The sequence below is a fragment of the Ranitomeya variabilis genome, chromosome 4 (assembly GCF_051348905.1).
Source record: "Ranitomeya variabilis isolate aRanVar5 chromosome 4, aRanVar5.hap1, whole genome shotgun sequence".
In the NCBI taxonomy this organism is placed as follows: Eukaryota; Metazoa; Chordata; class Amphibia; order Anura; family Dendrobatidae; genus Ranitomeya; species Ranitomeya variabilis.
The window spans coordinates 56696700-56717280 of NC_135235.1; the positions used below are offsets into that span (position 1 = coordinate 56696700).

At 41.9% G+C, this 20581-nt stretch overlaps 1 protein-coding gene across 1 annotated transcript in view; it reads right to left on the reverse strand.

Annotated features, from left to right (window-relative positions):
- DNTT (DNA nucleotidylexotransferase) overlaps window positions 1-20581 on the reverse strand; it is a 463694-nt gene that overhangs the window by 306389 nt on the left and 136724 nt on the right. Inside the window, exons 4-6 of the mRNA XM_077258544.1 lie at window positions 6526-6696; window positions 5450-5521; window positions 790-913 (exon numbers count right to left, since the gene is read on the reverse strand). Coding sequence (XP_077114659.1) covers window positions 790-913; window positions 5450-5521; window positions 6526-6696 — 367 coding nt within the window. The remainder of the gene's footprint in view (window positions 1-789; window positions 914-5449; window positions 5522-6525; window positions 6697-20581) is intronic.

A 20581-nucleotide genomic window follows, 5' to 3' on the forward strand; every position in this document is an offset into this window, starting at 1 on the left:
GGCGTCCAACCTGCTCAATCGAGCACCGAGCACAAAGGCATTTTAGTGCTCGATCATTCCTATAGCTGACTCTGATCAATGGGGTGGTGGATGGGGCAGATTACCAGCTTGTAGATGTGGTATAAAGGTTGTCTCAGTTCTTTAAGGGAAGTTAGAGAAAATCTGGGAGATTACCTTCCACTTTCTGTTATATTTTTTCTTTCTTGCTATGTTTGGAAGTTTTAAAGTAGTTTTACATCATTAGCTTGGAGAAAGTAGAAGTGGATTAAAATTATATTTCTTTACTGGACGAGTGATGGATGTGTGAATTTTCAGCCTCACATGACAGATACATTTTTTAAGGGATGGAAAATTACGTGGGTTCTTGATATGGTTTGTAAGCTGTCAAAGCTGCTGTAGCATCTGTGTTGCACACAGAGGTTATTGAAAGTCTCAGCATGACTTTCTGCACAACACCAAGAATTTTCAGAGTTGCGTCAGGTCTCTCAATTCTCACACACATCATTTCTACAAGTTCTAAAAACTTTTTGTTTGACTTTGAACCTTATGGGTCCCCATTTTAGAAAAGACTTAGCCATAAGACACACATCTGTTTTTCTGACCAATTGACACTACACACAATGATAGCCTCCAGACATACAATTCATTATTCTACATGTGCTTTGGTCCATGCTGTCTTCAGGAATTACTGTAGCAAGTATTTCTCTACAAAATTGGACTATACTCTGTATTTTTGAGTAAATAAATATTATAACTAAACATTATCACTGATAAGAAATAAACAATTACCATGTTTCTGCATGCTGGTAAGCTTTAAATCCTTGTTGTTTTTTATATCTTCTAATGTCCTAAGACTCAATCTGTACCACTTTTCTGCAGTCTTCAGTCCCACTCCAAAGATAGATGTAAAAACCTGTGGAATAGAAAATGTTAAATAAGTTAATGGAACAGTCAAGTCAGAACTTAAAGTAAATCTTTCACTGGATTTTTTTTTGCAATCGAGACCATTCTCTAACTGGTGCTGCTCTACTGATTTTGGAACAGTTTTTCTTTTTCTTCTATGCCCCTCCATTCCAAAGTTATGCCCTCTGGAAATAAAGATGCAAATTTTCCCATTTAACTCACGGTGCTCGCAGTGACCTCATTGATGACACCGCAGTTCTTTCTCCTGGCTCACAGTGAAGTGTTGGCGTAATGCAGCCCCATTGACCAGCCATAACCTCGATGACATCACTGCTAGTCACTGATGCTGAGCTCGCAGCTCCTCATTCTCATGTGGTTTTCAGCCTCACATCACATCATGCCACCGTTCAGGTTACAAACCACATATCGCAGACATGGATTATGGTGTGTGAGATCTTCACTTCGGAGGTGAGGGATATGATTGTTTATTTATTTATTTTTACAGGGGACAAGGGCTTCAATGGAATTGGCGTAAGGTGAGTATAACTGTGCATTTTTATTTTTAATTCAAATAAAGGAGTCAATGTTTTTCTTTCAAATAAACTATTTTATTCTGGCTGTCTTTTTTACAATCTAACTGTGGAGTTAGTGTCTTATAGACACCTTTCCATTACTAACCTGTGGGCTTGATATAAGAAGCTATAACACAGCTGACATCAACCCCACAAATATCACCCCACTTGCCTATAGCACCAGGGCAAGTGGGAAGAGCTGGGCACAGTGCCAGAATTGGCACCTCTAAGGCTACGTTCACATTTGCGTTGTTGGGCGCAGCGTCGTTGACACATACCAACGCATGTGTCATGCGCCCCTATCTTTAACATGGGGGGGCGCATGGACATGCGCCGGTATGCGTTGTACTGCGTTTTACGACGCATGCGTCATATAGATGCACAAGACAGGGTGCAGGGGACGCTACTTGTAGCATTTTCCCTGCGCCGAAAGTCCCGATCTGTAGGATCTTATGACAACGCATGCGTCGCAAAATGCTGTGTTGTGTACATGCGTTGTTGGTTGCGTCGCGTTGCCGACGCTGCGCCCAACAACGCAAATGTGAACGTAGCCTAATAGAGGAGCCTTTTCTGGGGTGGCTGTGAGATGCTATTTTTAGGCTGGGGGGAGCAATATCCATGGCCCCTTAGCATCCTGATAATACCAGCCCGCAGCTGTCTGTTTTAGCTTGGCTGGTTGTCAACAATGGGGGGACCCATGCTGTTTTTCTTTAATTATTTATTTAAATCACTTTAAAAAAGGCGTGGTGACTCCTCTATTCTTGATAACCAGCCATGATATAGCTGACAGCTGAGGATTGCAGCCCGCAGCTGTCAGTTTTGCCTGCAATCATCACCAAGAATAGAAGAGACCTCACGTCATTTTTTAATTTATTTATTTATAGAGCAGACGCCGGCTGATGAATGCTCCCATCAGCGGCGCCTGCTTTTGCTGTTTTCAGTGACAGCAGGCGTAGGATGATGGGAGTAGTACTCTTTCATTAGCTGACACCTTTGTACGGCCGGTCACAGCTGTTTGCTCACGCTGTCATCTGACCGTGGGAACCGCAGTTCTCTTACCACCGATCAGACCCTGCGCTTGCCGCGCTGTCATGCAGATGACAGTGTGGCAAACAACAGATGTTTGGGACACCCATTCATGTGAATGGGGTCCAGGTTTGGATTTGGGTACCGTTAGGGCACCCGAACCAAACTTTTTTTAGATATTCGGCCAAACCTAAACATCCACGTGTTCGCCCATCACTAGACTGACAATTTCAGTGGGAAAGGCTGAACAACCGGACTTCACCAGAAAGTCCGTGTTCGGCGTTCAGGCCTGAACAGTCACTCTACGGTACAAACACCAAACATTTCTGTTCAGGTTCGCCCATCTCTATTGAGGATTCCTAGGTCTCTCATGCGCATGGCTCACACAACAGGATAAATACAGCTTAGCACAGACACAAAAATTATAGATTTGGAATCAGCATATTTAATCTGATTGTTAAAGTTTAGAGGGTTTCAGTGGGGACAGAGTCCCTTTAAGTCATCTCCTTTCCTGCTCCAGATGGAAATTTGCTTTAATTCTACAAGATACCAGACCAAAAACTCATTCAAAACAAATTTTCCCTGCATTTGGTTCATATCCAAGAAGGATCAGATGCAAATTTACTATTCTCAATATGTTTCTGATAGTTTCAAAAGTCAGAGTCAATAATTTTTTTATGCTACGGATGCAATATTTCCAGTCGTGTCTGCAAACTAATATTTTCTTTGTAGTAGACTGCGGGAGCCGACTGCAATAAAAAGTGACAATGTTCCAAAGTAATTTAACTATAATACTGGCCATTCTTATTGAGAAAGGATTGGTACATTTCTTCCAGGCACATTATTGCATTTCTCATTAAAAGAGATTTATATCTTGTATTTTTAATTATTTTCCATTTATTATTTTTTAAGGCACCATCAGAATATGGCACACAGTTTCATTAACATCAGCAGAGGAAATAATATTGGAGCTAATTCTGTCACACAGAACGTGAAAACGATCATAAAAAGGGTTAGACCGCCAGGTAAATTGAAATTACTAGAATATTATTTTTCATTTATGAGACTTGCTTGTAGATTATTTTATTGTTATCTTGCTTTTTAAAAAATTATTTGCTTTTCAAACATCCTAGTACAGTAGTAGGACATTTTGATATCTTGGACATTGGTTCCTTGTTTTGTACCGTCTTCTAATGTTCGATCAGTATTTCCCTCCCTGGCAGACCTTGACCGTTTATGTATGAAAAGGTAATCTGTCACCAGGTTTTGGGGTCATTTAATATGAGAGCAGCATAATTTTGAGACAGAGACCCTGATTCCATCAATGTGTCACTTACTGGGCTGCTTGCTGTAGTTGTGATAAAATCACTGTTTTATCAGGAGAGGACTAGTAAACCTGCTGTTAAGTAGTCCTTCATATTTATGAGCTCTGTATAACCCCATCACTGATTGACAACTTGCTGCGTACACTGTGCAGAGGCAGAAAGCTGCCAATCAGTGGCGTGGGCGGAGTTAAACAGAGTCCAGCATTCAGAAAACTTGTAGATCTGCTGCAGATAAAACAGTGATTTAATAAAAATGATAGCAAGCAGCCCAGTAAGTGATACATCGCTGGAATCAGGGTCTCAGCCACTACAAGATGCTGCTCTCTGATGGGGTAGGAAAAACTTGGTGACAGATTCCCTTTAAATGATATCTCATCTATGTAAATGGCTCTATTTCCTCTGCAGTTCCCATTATCTGCCATCAGATTTAGAAAATATTATTCTCCAGCTTTCAGACAGTCTCAAATGAACCAAATGCATGCATCTCAAGATAATGTGCATTGGGATGTTTTGTAATGATTTCATTTTAGACAGGTATTTGAAAAAGAGAGTTACAAAGAGTGCATGACACTCTCCGGGAATCCCACAGAGGATGAATGGAGTAGCGGACATGCATGTGCACTACTGCACCATTCAGACGGAACAAAAGTGCCCCATCCTGACATGGTAGTACCAGCTGTCAGACCACCATCAATCTAGAAGTTATCGCCTATGGTGTTGGTAGGTGATAACTTTGTGCAACCAGAGAAAAAGAAGCACTCCTTCTCCTCCCATCAAAGTTTTTATCCTTTTAATATATTGCAGTCATTATATAGCACGTACAATTGCTCATTTTGCCTTTCTACCCAGCTAATTATTCTCTTTTCTCTGCTCTATATAGAAACAGGAAGTCTTTTTTCCCTACATTTATCTACCCCTCTTCAACTTCTGACCCAGCTGCTCCCTCCCCCTCCCCCTGCCAGGGACTTTTGCAGTGACTCATGACTCATGTAGGGAAAATTGACCTCCTGTTCCTACATAGAGCTTAGAAGCATTCAGCTAGTCAGTTAGTAATCATGTGATTTCATAGACCTAATGGAAAAGAGATGAACTAGTGGAGTAGAAAGGCAAAATGAGCAATTGTAAGTACACCGTGCTATATAGTATGATGACTGCAATATATTAAGAGGATGCAAACTTTGATGGGAGGAGGAGGAGGAGTGCTTCTTTAATAAATCTTCCTTTGTGTGTGAATAGAGCCCATTATTTTGTTTTAATGTTTTTTTACTTCCAGGAAAAAAAATACAATGTGACAATTGGGAGCCCACAAAGGGGCAAATACGCATTGGTGAATTACGACACAATGCTAACTTTAGTAAAGACTTTGCTCCTCTGAAGGACAAAGTTGAAAGCCACCTCCTGGCAATAAATCAATACATTACATTTTTTTTTGCTTTCCATACAACTATCATACAACTTTCCACACAACTTTCTTAAATGACTGAGTATTTATTTTTAACGTTTGTCGTTCATAGCAATATCTAGAATTCAGAAAACTCCTGACTCTTTATCATATATCACCTGGTGTTCCAGGGACATCATCTAATTAAATGACTAATAAATGACTGATGAATTAATTAATACCTTAAATGCTTTATATCGCTCTGAATTCATTACTTCTACAGCTCGGCAACATTTTCCCTCTTCAAGGATATCCTAACGATAGGAAAACGTATTATTCAGTCTCGTTATTACACAAACTTTCAATTACATTGTGATTCATAATAAATAAAAAAATCACATTCAGTATGTTATATTCTATTCAAAATGTTCTACTAAATGCAATCTTTTGTGATTTTTAGTTAGTCATTGCACAATGCAAAAACAAAAAAGTTAGGTGCCGCTTAGTCTGATGCATCTTGCAAATGGCTATATCACTTCGAGGTATATGGGACTGTAATTAAATCAAGATTAAATGTCATAAAATAATTATATCAATTCAAGACTAAACGTAGGTAACTAGAAAGGTGTCGAGAAACTTGGTGGCTTTTTCTACAAAAAATTAAAACATCTGTATAAAAGACTGCAAAAATAGCTAAAAAAAAAAAATGAGATGTTGAAAAATGTTAAAACAAATTGTTGGCGGTAAAAAAATATTGAAAAGTTTGAAAAAAAAAGATTTCTGAATTGGGATGAGCGAACCCGCGGAAGATTAGTACAAAGTTCGGTTCTGGTACAAGAACTCTACCTGAACTTTAATCAGAACCCTCTGTATGACATCCATTTTTTTCATGCACCCATAGACTTGAATGGTTGAGTATCATCCAATTTATGGGAGAAACTAGTGCAAGCTGCATATTTTTCACACGCAGATTTGGTCATTGGGGAAAAAAATTGCTCATCTGCACAGTCCCATTGAATAACATTGGCCGGAGTGCTGTCCGTTTCTTTCACAGACAGCACAGTCGCCAAAAATACGGCCGTGTTAATGAGCACTTGGTGTAGATTTTTCCAAAAATTACCATTGCAATAGTTTTAGTTTGTCTCCAGCCCCACATTCTAGTTATAGCTTTAAATTATCCCATTTTCACTCACTTCTGACTGTAATTCTTATTAGTCCTTATTATTATTATTATTATTATTATTAATCCTTTTCTAATTTTTCATATATTTTAATATTTGTTTACATATATTACTCTTCTCAATCGCCCATACTCTACCTCAATGATATATTTCATCTCATCCCCCAGAAGTGGCAAACCTTCTAAGTCTTTAATGGAAACGATGGGAAACTGAAGTGATTTCAGAATCGAAGATGCTCTCATAAATTTTACACGAGAACCTTTATTTTCCCAAAACTCGTAATTTTCTGCCAAAATATCAAATGCATCCTAAAGAAAGAAAAGAAATTAAAAACAAATATCATACTTGATGTTTCTGCTTTTTCACTAATAGCGCGCCATAGGTAAGGCCATGATATATCAGGGACTTTGTAAATGAATAAACAATGGCTCCAAACTTAGCCAGTTTTTTTCCTGACCTGTTCTTGCAATAAGGGTGCAGCCAGAGGGCTGAATAAATCGGAGTGAGATTGGACCACAGCGCACGTACTGGCTTGCAGCTCTCCCGACCCGAGCGTGACATCTGCATGAAATTGGACTTCAGTGCATGGACTGGCTGGCGGCTCTCCCAACCCGAGCGTGACAGCTGCATGAGATCGAACTGCAGTGCACGGACTGGCTGGTGGCTCCCCCAACTTGTGTATGACAGCTTCATGTATTTCTATGCAGTTGTCACACTCATGTCGGCATAGCCGCCGGCCAGTCCGTGCACTGTGATCCAATCTCGCTCCAATTTAATCGACTGTGTGACTGTGCCATTAAATCCGAGAAAATAGCTAACACTGCCGTCATTTTTAAAAAATCTGATATCCAGTGTATCTGCAATCTGCAACTGCCTGAGTTGACAACATGAGCCAATGAGCTGACTGAATGGCTGCAGTACAGTCAATAAGTCATCAGTGTAGGGGAAAGAAGAAGACGTCAGATCAAGAAAAGGGTTAATGTGAATAGTATTTTATATGGATGTTTTATGGTTCTGTGCTTTTGATAAAGAGTTTTTGCATTTTATCCTTATGACCGGTTTGTGTTTCCGTTCTCCTCGAAGCTCTGCCTCACTGAAATTCCCAGGGATTGGGGAGGTCTATCCACTAGGGGAACATTGCAAAACATAGGGATATAATTTGCATCACTCAAGGTAGTATATAGTTAACAACAAGGGATTAGCCTATACACTGGGAGGGGTTAGTGTTATGATCCTTAGTGGTTGAGGATCACAAATTACTCCAGCTAAGTAACAAACATAAGACAAGCTCTAGGGAGGTGGCAAACTGGACTGACCGCAAATCTGAAGCTATCCAAACACACTAGAAGTAGCCGGTGAACGTGCCTAAAAATCCTAGACGTCTCGAGCCAGCCTGAGGAACTAACTACCCCTAGAGAGAAAGAAAGACCTCTCTTGCCTCCAGAGAAATAATCCCCAAAGATATAGAAGCCCCCAACAAATAATAACGGTGAGGTAAGAGGAAGGCACATACACAGGGGTGAAAGCAGATTCAGCAAATGAGGCCCACTAATACTAGATAGCAGAAAATAGAAAAGGGAATCTATGCGGTCAGTAAAAAACCCTTACAAAATATCCACTCTGAGATTTCAAGAACCCCCACACCAACTAACGGTGTGGGAGGAGAAACTCAGTCCCCTAGAGCAACCAGCAAGCGAGGAAATCACATTTTAGCAAGCTGGACAAGAAACATGATGAATGCTGATAATCAAAAAATGAACAAACAAAAACTTAACTTGTCTTGGAGAGACTGGGAGCAAGGTAGTCACAAGGAATCTGAAGAGCACTGAATACATTGATAGCAGGCAAGGAACTGAGTATCCAGGTGAGCTAAATAGGAAACCAACCAAGGATAACGAACCAGCTGATGCTGCAACCTGCAGAAAGACAACACTACACAGTACCGCTTGTGACCACTAGAGGGAGCCCAAAAATAGAGTTCACAACAGTACCCCCCCCTTGAGGAGGGGTCACCGAACCTTCATCAAGACCCCCAGGGCGATCAGGATGAGCCGCGTGGAAGACACGAACCAAATCGGCCGCATGAACATCAGAGGCGACAACCCAGGAATTATCCTCCTGACCATAGCCCTTCCACTTAACCAAATATTGAAGCCTCCGTCTAGAGATACGAGAATCCAAAATCTTCTCCACCACGTACTCCAATTCGCCCTCGACCAGCACCGGAGCAGGAGGCTCAACAGAAGGAACCACAGGTACCACATACCTCCGCAACAAAGACCTATGGAACACATTATGAATGGCAAACGATGCTGGGAGATCCAAACGAAAAGACACCGGGTTAAGGATTTCCAAGATCTTATAAGGACCGATGAAGCGAGGCTTAAATTTAGTAGAGGAGACCTTCATAGGAACATACCGAGAAGACAGCCACACCAAATCCCCAACACGAAGTCGGGGACCCACACCGCGGCGGCGGTTGGCAAAGCGCTGAGCCTTCTCCTGTGACAACCTCAAATTGTCCACCACATGGTTCCAAATCTGCTGCAACCTATCCACCACAGAATCCACCCCAGGACAGTCAGAAGGCTCAACCTGACCCGAGGAAAAACGAGGATGGAAACCAGAATTGCAGAAAAAAGGCGAAACCAAAGTAGCAGAACTAGCCCGATTATTAAGGGCAAACTCGGCCAATGGCAAAAAAGTCACCCAATCATCCTGATCAGCAGAAACAAAACATTTCAAATAAGTTTCCAACGTCTGATTAGTTCGCTCGGTTTGGCCATTAGTCTGAGGATGGAAGGCCGACGAAAAAGACAAATCAATGCCCATCTTAGCACAAAAAGTCCGCCAAAACCTGGACACAAACTGGGATCCTCTATCAGACACAATATTTTCAGGAATGCCGTGCAAGCGAACCACATTCTGAAAAAATAGAGGAACCAAATCGGAGAAAGAAGGCAACATAGGCAAGGGCACCAAATGGACCATCTTGGAAAAACGATCACACACCACCCAGATGACAGACATTTTCTGAGATACTGGAAGATCCGAAATAAAATCCATGGAAATGTGCGTCCAAGGCCTTTTCGGAACAGGCAAAGGCAAAAGCAAACCGCTGGCACGAGAACAGCAAGGCTTAGCCCGAGCACAAATCCCACAAGACTGCACAAAGGAACGCACATCCCGTGACAAGGAAGGCCACCAGAAGGACCTAGCCACCAAATCTCTGGTACCAAAAATCCCAGGATGACCCGCCAACACCGAAGAATGGACCTTGGAAATAACTCTGCTGGTCCATCTATCCGGGACGAACAGTCTCTCTGGTGGACAATGGTCAGGTCTATCCACCTGAAATTTCTGCAGCACTCGTCGCAAATCTGGGGAAATGGCAGACAAAATCACTCCCTCTCTGAGAATACCAGCCGGCTCAGAAACTCCCGGAGAGTCAGGCACAAAACTCCTAGAAAGTGCATCAGCTTTCACGTTCTTCGAACCAGGCAGGTATGAGACCACGAAGTTGAAACGGGAGATAAACAACGACCAACGAGCCTGTCTAGGATTCAGGCGCTTGGCAGATTCAAGATAAATCAGATTTTTGTGATCAGTCAAGACCACCACACGATGTTTAGCTCCTTCGAGCCAATGTCGCCACTCCTCAAATGCCCACTTCATAGCCAACAACTCCCGATTACCAAAATCATAATTCCGCTCGGCAGGCGAAAACTTTCTTGAAAAGAAAGCACATGGCTTCATCATAGAGCCATCAGAGCTTCTCTGCGACAAAACAGCCCCTGCTCCAATCTCAGAAGCATCAACCTCGACCTGGAAGGGGAGAGAGACATCTGGCTGACATAAGACTGGAGCTGAAGAAAACTGGTGCTTCAGCTCCCGAAAGGCCTCCACGGCCGCAGGAGACCAATTAGTCACATCAGAACCCTTCTTGGTCAAATCCGTCAAAGGTTTAACCACGCTAGAAAAATTAGCGATGAAACGACGGTAAAAATTAGCAAAACCCAAGAACTTCTGAAGACTCTTAACAGACGTGGGCTGAGTCCAGTCATGAATAGCCTGGACCTTGACTGGGTCCATCTCCACAGTAGAAGGAGAAAAAATAAAACCCAAAAAGGATACCTTCTGTACTCCGAAGAGACATTTTGAGCCCTTCACAAATAAAGCATTAGCACGCAGGACCTGAAACACCATCCTGACCTGCTTCACATGGGACTCCCAATCATCAGAAAAGACCAAAATGTCATCCAGATAAACAATCATAAATTTATCCAGATATTCTCGGAAGATGTCATGCATGAAGGACTGAAACACAGAAGGGGCATTAGAGAGTCCAAAAGGCATCACCAAGTACTCAAAATGGCCTTCGGGCGTATTAAATGCTGTTTTCCATTCATCTCCCTGCTTAATGCGCACAAGGTTATACGCACCACGGAGATCTATCTTGGTGAACCAACTGGCACCCTTAATCCGAGCAAACAAATCAGACAATAGTGGCAAAGGATACTGAAATTTGACTGTGATTTTATTCAGAAGACGATAATCTATACAAGGTCTCAAAGAACCGTCCTTCTTGGCCACAAAAAAAAATACTGCACCAAGAGGGGAAGAGGACGGGCAAATATCTCCCTTCTCCAAAGACTCCTTTATATAACTCTGCATCGCGGCATGCTCTGGTATAGACAAATTAAAAAGTCGTCCCTTAGGAAATTTACTACCAGGAATTAAATTTATAGTACAGTCACAATCCCTATGAGGGGGCAGGGCACTGGACCTGGGCTCATCAAATACATCCTGGTAGTCAGACAAAAACTCAGGGACCTCAGAAGGAGTGGAAAAAGCAATAGACACCAACGGAGTATCGCCATGAATTCCCTGACAACCCCAACTTGACACAGACATAGCTTTCCAATCTAAAACTGGATTATGAGCCTGCAGCCATGGCAGACCCAAAACAACAACATCATGCAAATTATGCAGAACAAGAAAGCGAATCACCTCCTGATGTACGGGAGTCATGCACATGGTCATTTGCGTCCAATACTGAGGCTTATTCTCAGCCAATGGCGTAGCATCAATTCCCCTCAGAGGAATAGGAAATTCCAAAGGCTCCAGGACAAAACCACAGCGCCTGGCAAACGACAAATCCATCAGATTCAGGGCAGCACCCGAATCCACAAAAGCCATAACCGGGTAGGATGACAAAGAACAAATCAAAGTAACAGACAAAATAAATTTAGGCTGTATAGTACCAATGGTGACAGGTTTAGCGAATTTTTTTAAGCGTTTAGAGCATGCTGAGATAACATGAGTAGAATCACCACAGTAAAAGCACAACCCATTTTGACGTCTATGACTTTGTCGCTCAATTCTGGTCAGAGTTCGGTCACATTGCATAGACTCAGGTCTCTGTTCAGAAAACACCGCCAAAGGATGAGCAGATTTGCGCTCCCGCAAACACCGATCAACCTGAATGGCTAAAGCCATAGAATCACTCAGACTTGTAGGGGTGGGAAACCCCACCAAAACATTCTTAATGGCCTCAGAAAGACCTTCTCTGAAATTTTCAGCCAGGGCACACTCATTCCATTGAGTAAGCACCGACCATTTCCGAAATTTTTGACAATACACCTCTGCTTCATCCTGACCTTGAGAAATAGCCAGCAACGCTTTTTCTGCCTGATTCTCAAGATTAGGCTCCTCATAAAGCAGTCCAAGAGCCAGAAAAAATGCATCTACATTAAGCAACGCAGGATCTCCTGGCACCAGAGAGAAGGCCCAATCTTGAGGGTCGCCACGCAACAAAAAGATAACAATTTTAACTTGCTGAGCGGAATCACCAGAGGAACGAGGTCTCAGAGATAGAAATAACTTACAATTATTTTTAAAATTTAGAAACCTAGATCTATCTCCAGAAAACAACTCAGGAATGGGTATCTTTGGTTCTGACATAGGGCTATGAATAACAAAATCCTGAATACTTTGCACCCGTGCCGTAAGATGATCCATACTAGAAGTCAGAGTCTGAATATTGATGTCTGCAGCTGAGCTCAAAACCACCCAGAGTTCAAGGGGATGAAAGAAGCTAAACAGACTGCAGCAAAGGAAAAGCGGGAGGAAAAAAAAAAAAATGTACTCAGGTCTTCTTTTTATCCCACTTCTGCGATGCATTAAACACTTTTTGGCCTGCTATACTGTTATGATCCTTAGTGGTTGAGGATCACAAATTACTCCAGCTAAGTAACAAACATAGGACAAGCTCTAGGGAGGTGGCAAACTGGACTGACCGCAAATCTGAAGCTATACAAACACACTAGAAGTAGCCGGTGAACGTGCCTAAAAATCCTAGACGTCTCGAGCCAGCCTGAGGAACTAACTACCCCTAGAGAGAAAGAAAGACCTCTCTTGCCTCCAGAGAAATAATCCCCAAAGATATAGAAGCCCCCAACAAATAATAACGGTGAGGTAAGAGGAAGGCACATACACAGGGGTGAAAGCAGATTCAGCAAATGAGGCCCACTAATACTAGATAGCAGAAAATAGAAAAGAGAATCTATGCGGTCAGTAAAAAACCCTTACAAAATATCCACTCTGAGATTTCAAGAACCCCCACACCAACTAACGGTGTGGGAGGAGAAACTCAGTCCCCTAGAGCAACCAGCAAGCGAGGAAATCACATTTTAGCAAGCTGGACAAGAAACATGATGAATGCTGATAATCAAAAAATGAACAAACAAAAACTTAACTTGTCTTGGAGAGACTGGGAGCAAGGTAGTCACAAGGAATCTGAAGAGCACTGAATACATTGATAGCAGGCAAGGAACTGAGTATCCAGGTGAGCTAAATAGGAAACCAACCAAGGATAACGAACTAGCTGATGCTGCAACCTGCAGAAAGACAACACTACACAGTACCGCTTGTGACCACTAGAGGGAGCCCAAAAATAGAGTTCACAACAGGTTAGATCAGTTAAGAAGGGGAAGCACTTACTGTTTAGTGATTCAGACTGAGAGTCAAGTTGAGAGTCAGGTGCTAATGGAGGAGAGTTCAGTCAGAGGAAGTGCTGAACAACAACAGTGTTGGACAGGTTCCAAAAAAGTGATACAACAGTGGCAAAGTGGTCCTGTCAGTGCCAAGTCACCAAACAGTATGAGGACACATCTCAAGTCCCGTGTAGATCACAGGGCAGTCTCAGGCTTAGGGCCCATAAGAGTCATTGGGTGCCATGTCTCTGTTACCCCTGTTAGAAAGATGCCAGTCAGGTCCCAGCAAGAAGGAAACATGGTGGGTCTCAGGGAACCTGTTATGCCGGCTGGAAGGTCCCTGGTACCAACAGGAGCTGTTGAGGAGGGGGCAGGTTGGGCAGAACTGAGCCAAGGACTGATAGTACACTGGACAAAGGGAACGTAATTCGTAGGGGATTCTGTGTCTCTCTGTGTGCCACAACCACGTGTCTGAATTGCACAGTAAAACTGAACCTGTTAAACTGGACCCAAGGTTTCCTGTCATGTGTGCAACTGAATCCAGGCCCATGGATGGGGAGGTAACAAAGACTCCTGAATTTCAAGTGAGTACAGAAAGAACTCCTTACCACATCACACTCATGTCAGACTCCTGCTTAGAAGAGGGGCAAAGAGAACAGACAATAGGAACAGCGGCGGAGGCCCAGGCTGGGCCTGGGAATGGTGAATACATCACAGTTTGTTTGATTGTTTTAATTAGCTGCAGCCAAAAGACAGGGGTTTTCCAAAAGCCAGACAACCCCTTTAAGCAGACAATATAACAGCAGTAAATAGTTAATAAGCGGCAATCAGTGTTTCTTCTGTCAAACAGCCAGTATCTTTCTGGTATAATAATAATCTTTTCTTTCATATAGTGCTAACATATTCTGCTGCGCTTAAGGGTATGTGCACACGTTGCGGATTCGTTTGTGGATTTTTCCTCGCAGATTCAGCAGAATCTGCAGGTAAAATGACCGGCATTTTACCTGTGGTTTCCCTGTAGATTTTCCGCTGATATACAGCGGATTTTGTGAGGATTTTGCATGCGTTTTCACACCTGCAGAGTCCTATAATGGATTAGTTCTAAAACGCTGCGAAATCTGCACAAAGAATTGACATGCAGCTTGTGCACAGCGGATTTTGTTTTCCATAGGTTAACATGGCATTGTACAATGCATGGAAAACTGCTGCAGATCCCCAGGGCCAAATCCGCGACGTGTGCACATAACCCTTACAGTTTTGCACACATTATCATCACTGTCCCCGATGGGGCTCACAATCTAAATTCCCTATCAGTATGTCTTTGGAATGTGGGAGAAAACTGGAGTATCCGGAGGAAACCCACGTAAAAATGGGGAGAACATACAAATTCCTTGCAGATGCTGTCCTTGGTGCAATTTGAACCCTGGACTCCAGCGCTGCAATGCTAACCAATGAGCCACCGTGGTGCCCATAGGTATGTTGGGGGCTCTGCTCCTGAGCCCATTCTAAAGACGGAAACCTGACCTGTGATGTACTTTTAAAACACATTGGAAAGGGATAGTATACTCCAGGTTTCTGTCACAACTACATTTAGTAGATAGAGACCAACATCTATTTAATTATAAAAGCAAAAATTCACTGACAATTTTTCTGCTTTTATTATTCATTGACAGTGTACATTGCTGCAGTCTTACATACGGTATATTCACACAGCAGTACTTAGCCAGTATTTTGCAGCAGTATATACAAACCAAATATTAGATGACCATTTCCACTGATCCCTGTCACATCATAAAGTTGAATATCCATCAGATAGACGGCTGCTCCAGCTGTTACTTCTGCTCTCATAGCACACGTGCACCGCACTGAACTTAGTGCTAGTCTGTGGACTATGAGATGACAGCTCCTGCTGTGCACCAATATGCATTTGACGTTACTTTCTAACCTTGACTTTCTTCATTTTTTAAGAACATACAGCTGCAAGAAACAGTCAAATAGGTTAGTTCTCTAAAAAAAAAGGATTGCACTTCAGCAAATGCAGCTGGTAATTTGTTCAGGATTAATGGTGTCCTTAAGGGCTCATACCCATATGTGAGAATAAAAAGGGTCCGATTTCTGGACTGAAAAAACGGAGGTAAAACATGCAATTGTCATGCGATGTCAATGAGATTTTTTATCGCAACATCCGTATGACATCCGTGTGCAATTTGATTTTAACATGAGCAGTTCTCTGACATTTACACATCGTTTTACAAGGAAATATTGTTCAAAACACACATATATATATACACATTGCACTCGTCCGTTTTGCGCGCTAGTGAGTATGAGCCCTAATGCTAACAAATACACGCAGACAATTATCCATCATGAAATACCATCAGGGAGGCATCTGATTGGCTCAAAATGTATTGTGCAACAGGACAACAGCTTGAAACATACAGCTAATGTCATTAAGAACATTGTCTTCATCGTAAGGCACAGAGTCATGGAGATGATGATGTGGCCCCAACAGAGCCCTGATCTCAATATCATCTCATCTGTGTGGAATTACATGAGGAAACAGAAGGATTTGTACCAGCCAACGTCCACAGAAGATTTGTAGTTATTTTTCCAAGATGTTTGGAAAAACCTCCCTGCTGAGTTTCTTCAAACACTGTGTGTAGGTGGTGTACCGAGAAGAATTGATGCTTTGATGCTGTGCTGAATGCAAAGGGCGGTCACACTAAATAATGATTTGATTTAGATTTCGCTTTTGTTGATTCACTTTGCATTATGTTAATAGAGAGGAGCGAATATTTCAATATTCAGTTTGTGTCACGATCGCCGAATTTGCAATATTCGCCAATTTAATCATTGATTTAATCGCTGAATATAGCCAAACACCATTGAAGTCAAAGGGAGGCAAAAAAAACACAGACACAGCACAAATGCTGGTGTTTCCCATGTTGTGTGACATCACGGGAAACACGTGGCAGTTCTGATCGGTGGTAGATCTTTACCGCCGTCAGATACTGTGACCCGCTATAAAAAGCTTACCGCAGGTCAGCAGGCACCAGCTGATGACAGACTACTCCTCCTATCAGGCTACATCTGCTGTCACTGACAGCAGCGATAGCAGGTGCTGCTGATGGGAGAAGTAGTCTCTCGGCAGCCACGGCGCCTGTGCTCAAACTTAAAAAAAGAAATGTTATTGCCATCAGATTGCTGCAGGGTCACACTGTCAGTGTGACTCCACAAAGATAGCGTGACTCGCAGTGGTGACCTCGGTAAAAAGCTTACCACAGGTCAGCAGGTGCCAGCTGATGAGAGACTACTCCTCCTATCAGGCTACGTTTGCTGTCACTGATAACAGTGATAGCAGGTGTCGATGATGAGTAGTCTCTCAGCATCTGGTGCCTGTATTCAAGCAAAAAAAACATGGAAAATAATTCAAATAAAAATAAGAAACACATTATACTCACCTAACACTAAATCCCGGATACCCATGTCTTTTAAAAAATAAAAAAATAAAAAACACTATATACTTTCCTGTCCGCCATAGTCCACGTAATCCTGAGTGTTCCATGGCGATTTCATGTGTAGAACAGTCACATTGGAAGATGCGACTGCTCTAACCGGCTGCTGGTGATACATTGACAGGGGCATAATCGCTCCCACAGTGCATAGCGCTGATCTGCTGTGAGAGAGGTCACACAAGTTCATCAGCTGATGAACTCCAGTGAACTTTCTCGCTCAGCGGTGGTGCCGTAAGTGAGATCACCGGCGCTGCTCAGCTGATGAACTCCGGTGAACTTTCTCACCACAGCTCAGTGCTATACCCTGCAGGAGCGATTAACTCCTGTGTCAGTGTATAGCCAGCTGTCTTTGAGAGCACTCACATCAGTGACTGCTCTCAAAGTCATCAAAATCGTGGGACATTATGGATCATTATCTTCTCGGTGGACAGGTGAGGAATATTGTGGTTTATTATTTTATTTTTGTTACAGGAGATGTTAGCTTCAGTGGATTATGCATTCAATGAATATGGTTTAATTTAGACTGTGTGATTATTTCAATTAAAGGACTTTATTCTGGGTGCTTGTGTGTTTTTTTTATAATATCACTACAGGGTTAGAAACGAGGGCATCTTATAGATGCCTCTCCCTTTCTAATCTGTGGGCTTGAGGTCACCTGACAATAAAAAGGTGACATCAACCCCCTAACCATTACCCACTTGCCACTGCTACAGGGCAAATGGGAAGAGGAAGGCTAAGCGCCAGATTTGGCGCATCTTATAGATGCACCTTTTCTGGGGTGGATGAGAGCTGATGTTTTTATTCTGGGGGGAAATATCCATGGCCCCTTCCTAGGCTATTAATATCAGCTAGCAGCTGTCTGCCTAGTCTTTGCTAGTTAGATTTTATAGGGGAAACCTATGACAATTTTGTTCTGGAGTCCCCCTGTAAACTAGCCAGTAAAGGCTCAGCAAACAGCTGTGAGCTGATATTTATAGCCTGGGAAACTTTATGGCTATTGGCTCCTTCCCAGAATAATAACATCAGCCCTCAGTCGTCAGCTTTTTCCTCTGCTAGTTATGAAAATGACACAGGAGCCCAAGCAATTTTTTTTTTGTAAAAATTAACAGTTGCTGTTTGGTTACAGCTTATGTAGGTTCAATCTGTTAACGCTCCTATGTAGGCTGGTTAAAATGTGTATGTGTGTGTTTATTTACTTCCCACTTGCCCTGTAGTGGTGGCAAGTGGGGTAATAGTTTTGATGGTTGATATCACCTTTGTATTGTCAGGTGACAAAAAAGTCCAGAGGTTAGTAATGGAGAGGCGTCTATAAGATTACTAACCACATATTGTTTAAAAACACACACAGAATAAAGTCCTTTAATTGAAATAATGACACAGACTCCTTTAATAAATCTTAATTAAACTTACGACATCGCTCATTCTAAAGACGCCATTGTCCCCTGCAAGAGAATTAAAATAACAAACAACAATATTCCTCACCAGTCCACTGAGAAGACAATAATCCATTTGTCCCATGATGGGTCTAGATCTGTTACATCTAGATGGCAGGCTGCATGGTTGCATGATGCCACTATACAGCCTGACATCCAGTAGAGACACTGAGCAGCGTCTGCTACCTCTACTCTACTCGCGGTGAACTTCTATAATCGGTCTGACGTTACCACGAGTGTGAGAAAGTTCTCAAGCTCGTGGTGCCATCATAAAGGTCCTGGGAGTTCACAGCCAATTAACTTATTTCCCCTAACTGACGTCAGCGTGAGTGCCGTGTTCTAACATGATCATCTCTATATGTTAACTCATAAAAATAAACTGTTAACACTTCTATTTTTGAAAGTATTCAGACTTTGCAGCATGAATTCCACACCTGCCTAAAACTTTTGCAGTAGTTATACAGAAATGTATCACACAAAATTCCATTAAAAATCCCTTCACAGTTTTAAGAATATTCTAAAAAATGTGGGGGAAAGTAAGCAGCTTTAAGGAGGACCTTTGACTTGCCATAAATATGTATTTTCTTTTACCCTAAGTGCTACTGTTTTCCTGAATTTGGAGGTGTTTTGTGTGTTTTTTTGCTCCTGCTACTACCCGTCCTTGAGATATAGCCCACTCTTCACTGTATTTAATTTTGTCTTGAGAGCTATGAGCACGCAGTCCTCAACTCTTTTCTGGACATGAATCTTATGAGGATCATTCCATTTTGGATGTGTGACTGGAACAGGGAAGAGGAGGCCATAACTCAGGAGCGGAGAGGCACAGAAAGAAATAAACTAAAGCCAGATGTAGAACAGAAGCATTAAGGATATAAAAAACAATTACATATTGTTGGCAATTGACAAATCCTCTTTACAGAGAACCTGTCAGCACAATTTTGTAATGTAAAGTACAGACATGGCTGCAAACTTGCAGTAACACAGATTAAATTGATTTCTTTGGTGAAGAAATCCGCTTTGTGGTTCTTCTTTATTCACCATTTGAGGTTTTCTTCTAATTACCGTAGATTTCGGTGAAAAACCACAAGTCAAAAAATGTGTCTACAATCTTCTGGAAAAATAATATCTGACCACTTTCACTGACAGAAACCTATACTGATGCAAATTAGTGTAAAAAGGAGCAAATGAAAGTTAAATTTGGCCCATCCTTAGAAAAGACTGATAAAAGGTGCAAATTACTCCAAAAAAGTGGAGTAAAAGGAATAACCCCCACTTTAATTATTTGCTTTGTCACTATAAAGATAGATAGATAGATAGATAGATAGATAGATAGATAGATAGATAGATAGATAGATAGATAGAATGAATTAGAGGTGACATTACCATTCAGATACTGTTATGGTAATATAACTTATGATATTCCTTTCTTTTCTATTAGGTAATAGAAATATCATCTGTCATGTAAATTCTCCTACTATTAATCACGTCGATGTTACCTGCCGATGTCGAGCTGAAGGTGACCAGGTAAGATTGAATTCACGCTGCTGCCTGTGACCTTTCCTATAGTAGCATATGTTACACGGATGTGCGGCGTCCGGGGTCAGATCTGTGAATACCAGCCTATGAATCATGTCTCTCAGGTGAAGGGAAGGGTAACAACTTTTTATGACATCGTATTGTCAGTTTTCACAGGGGTAATGTTAATCTGTGCCTTCTTTAGGAATCTTTCATTTCTACGTCCGGAGGGCACACTACTTTAGAAATAGATTTCCAACAAAATATAGCTACAATAAAATAACATTGCCAAATCAATGCCCAGTTTATATGTTACCGGCGCATCGAACTAGCAGTTCTATGTGACAAACTCATCGCACCTTGTGCTCTTAAATCTGATTTTGATTTTATTTGTTTGTATAGTGAGGGGAGAAGGAATCACTGGGGAGTCACAGAATTAATTTCCCGGCCCTGTTCATATGAAATTTCCTCCTTTTACCATTTACAAGTCACTATGTTGCTATTTTCATCCCTGATTAAAAAACAATTGCTAATATCTAGTAGCAGGCTTTAAAAAAACCAAAACATACGGTAATTGACAGTTCCTTTCCGCCCCTCTTCTAATGCAGCATGGTTCCTATGCCAGTCTCCAAGGTCCCTCTTCTGGCTGGGATTGGCATATAATGTGTCACCAGTAGGCATGAGTGAATCGATTCGTAACGAATTTCGAGAAAGTGTGGAACATTTTTGTGAGTT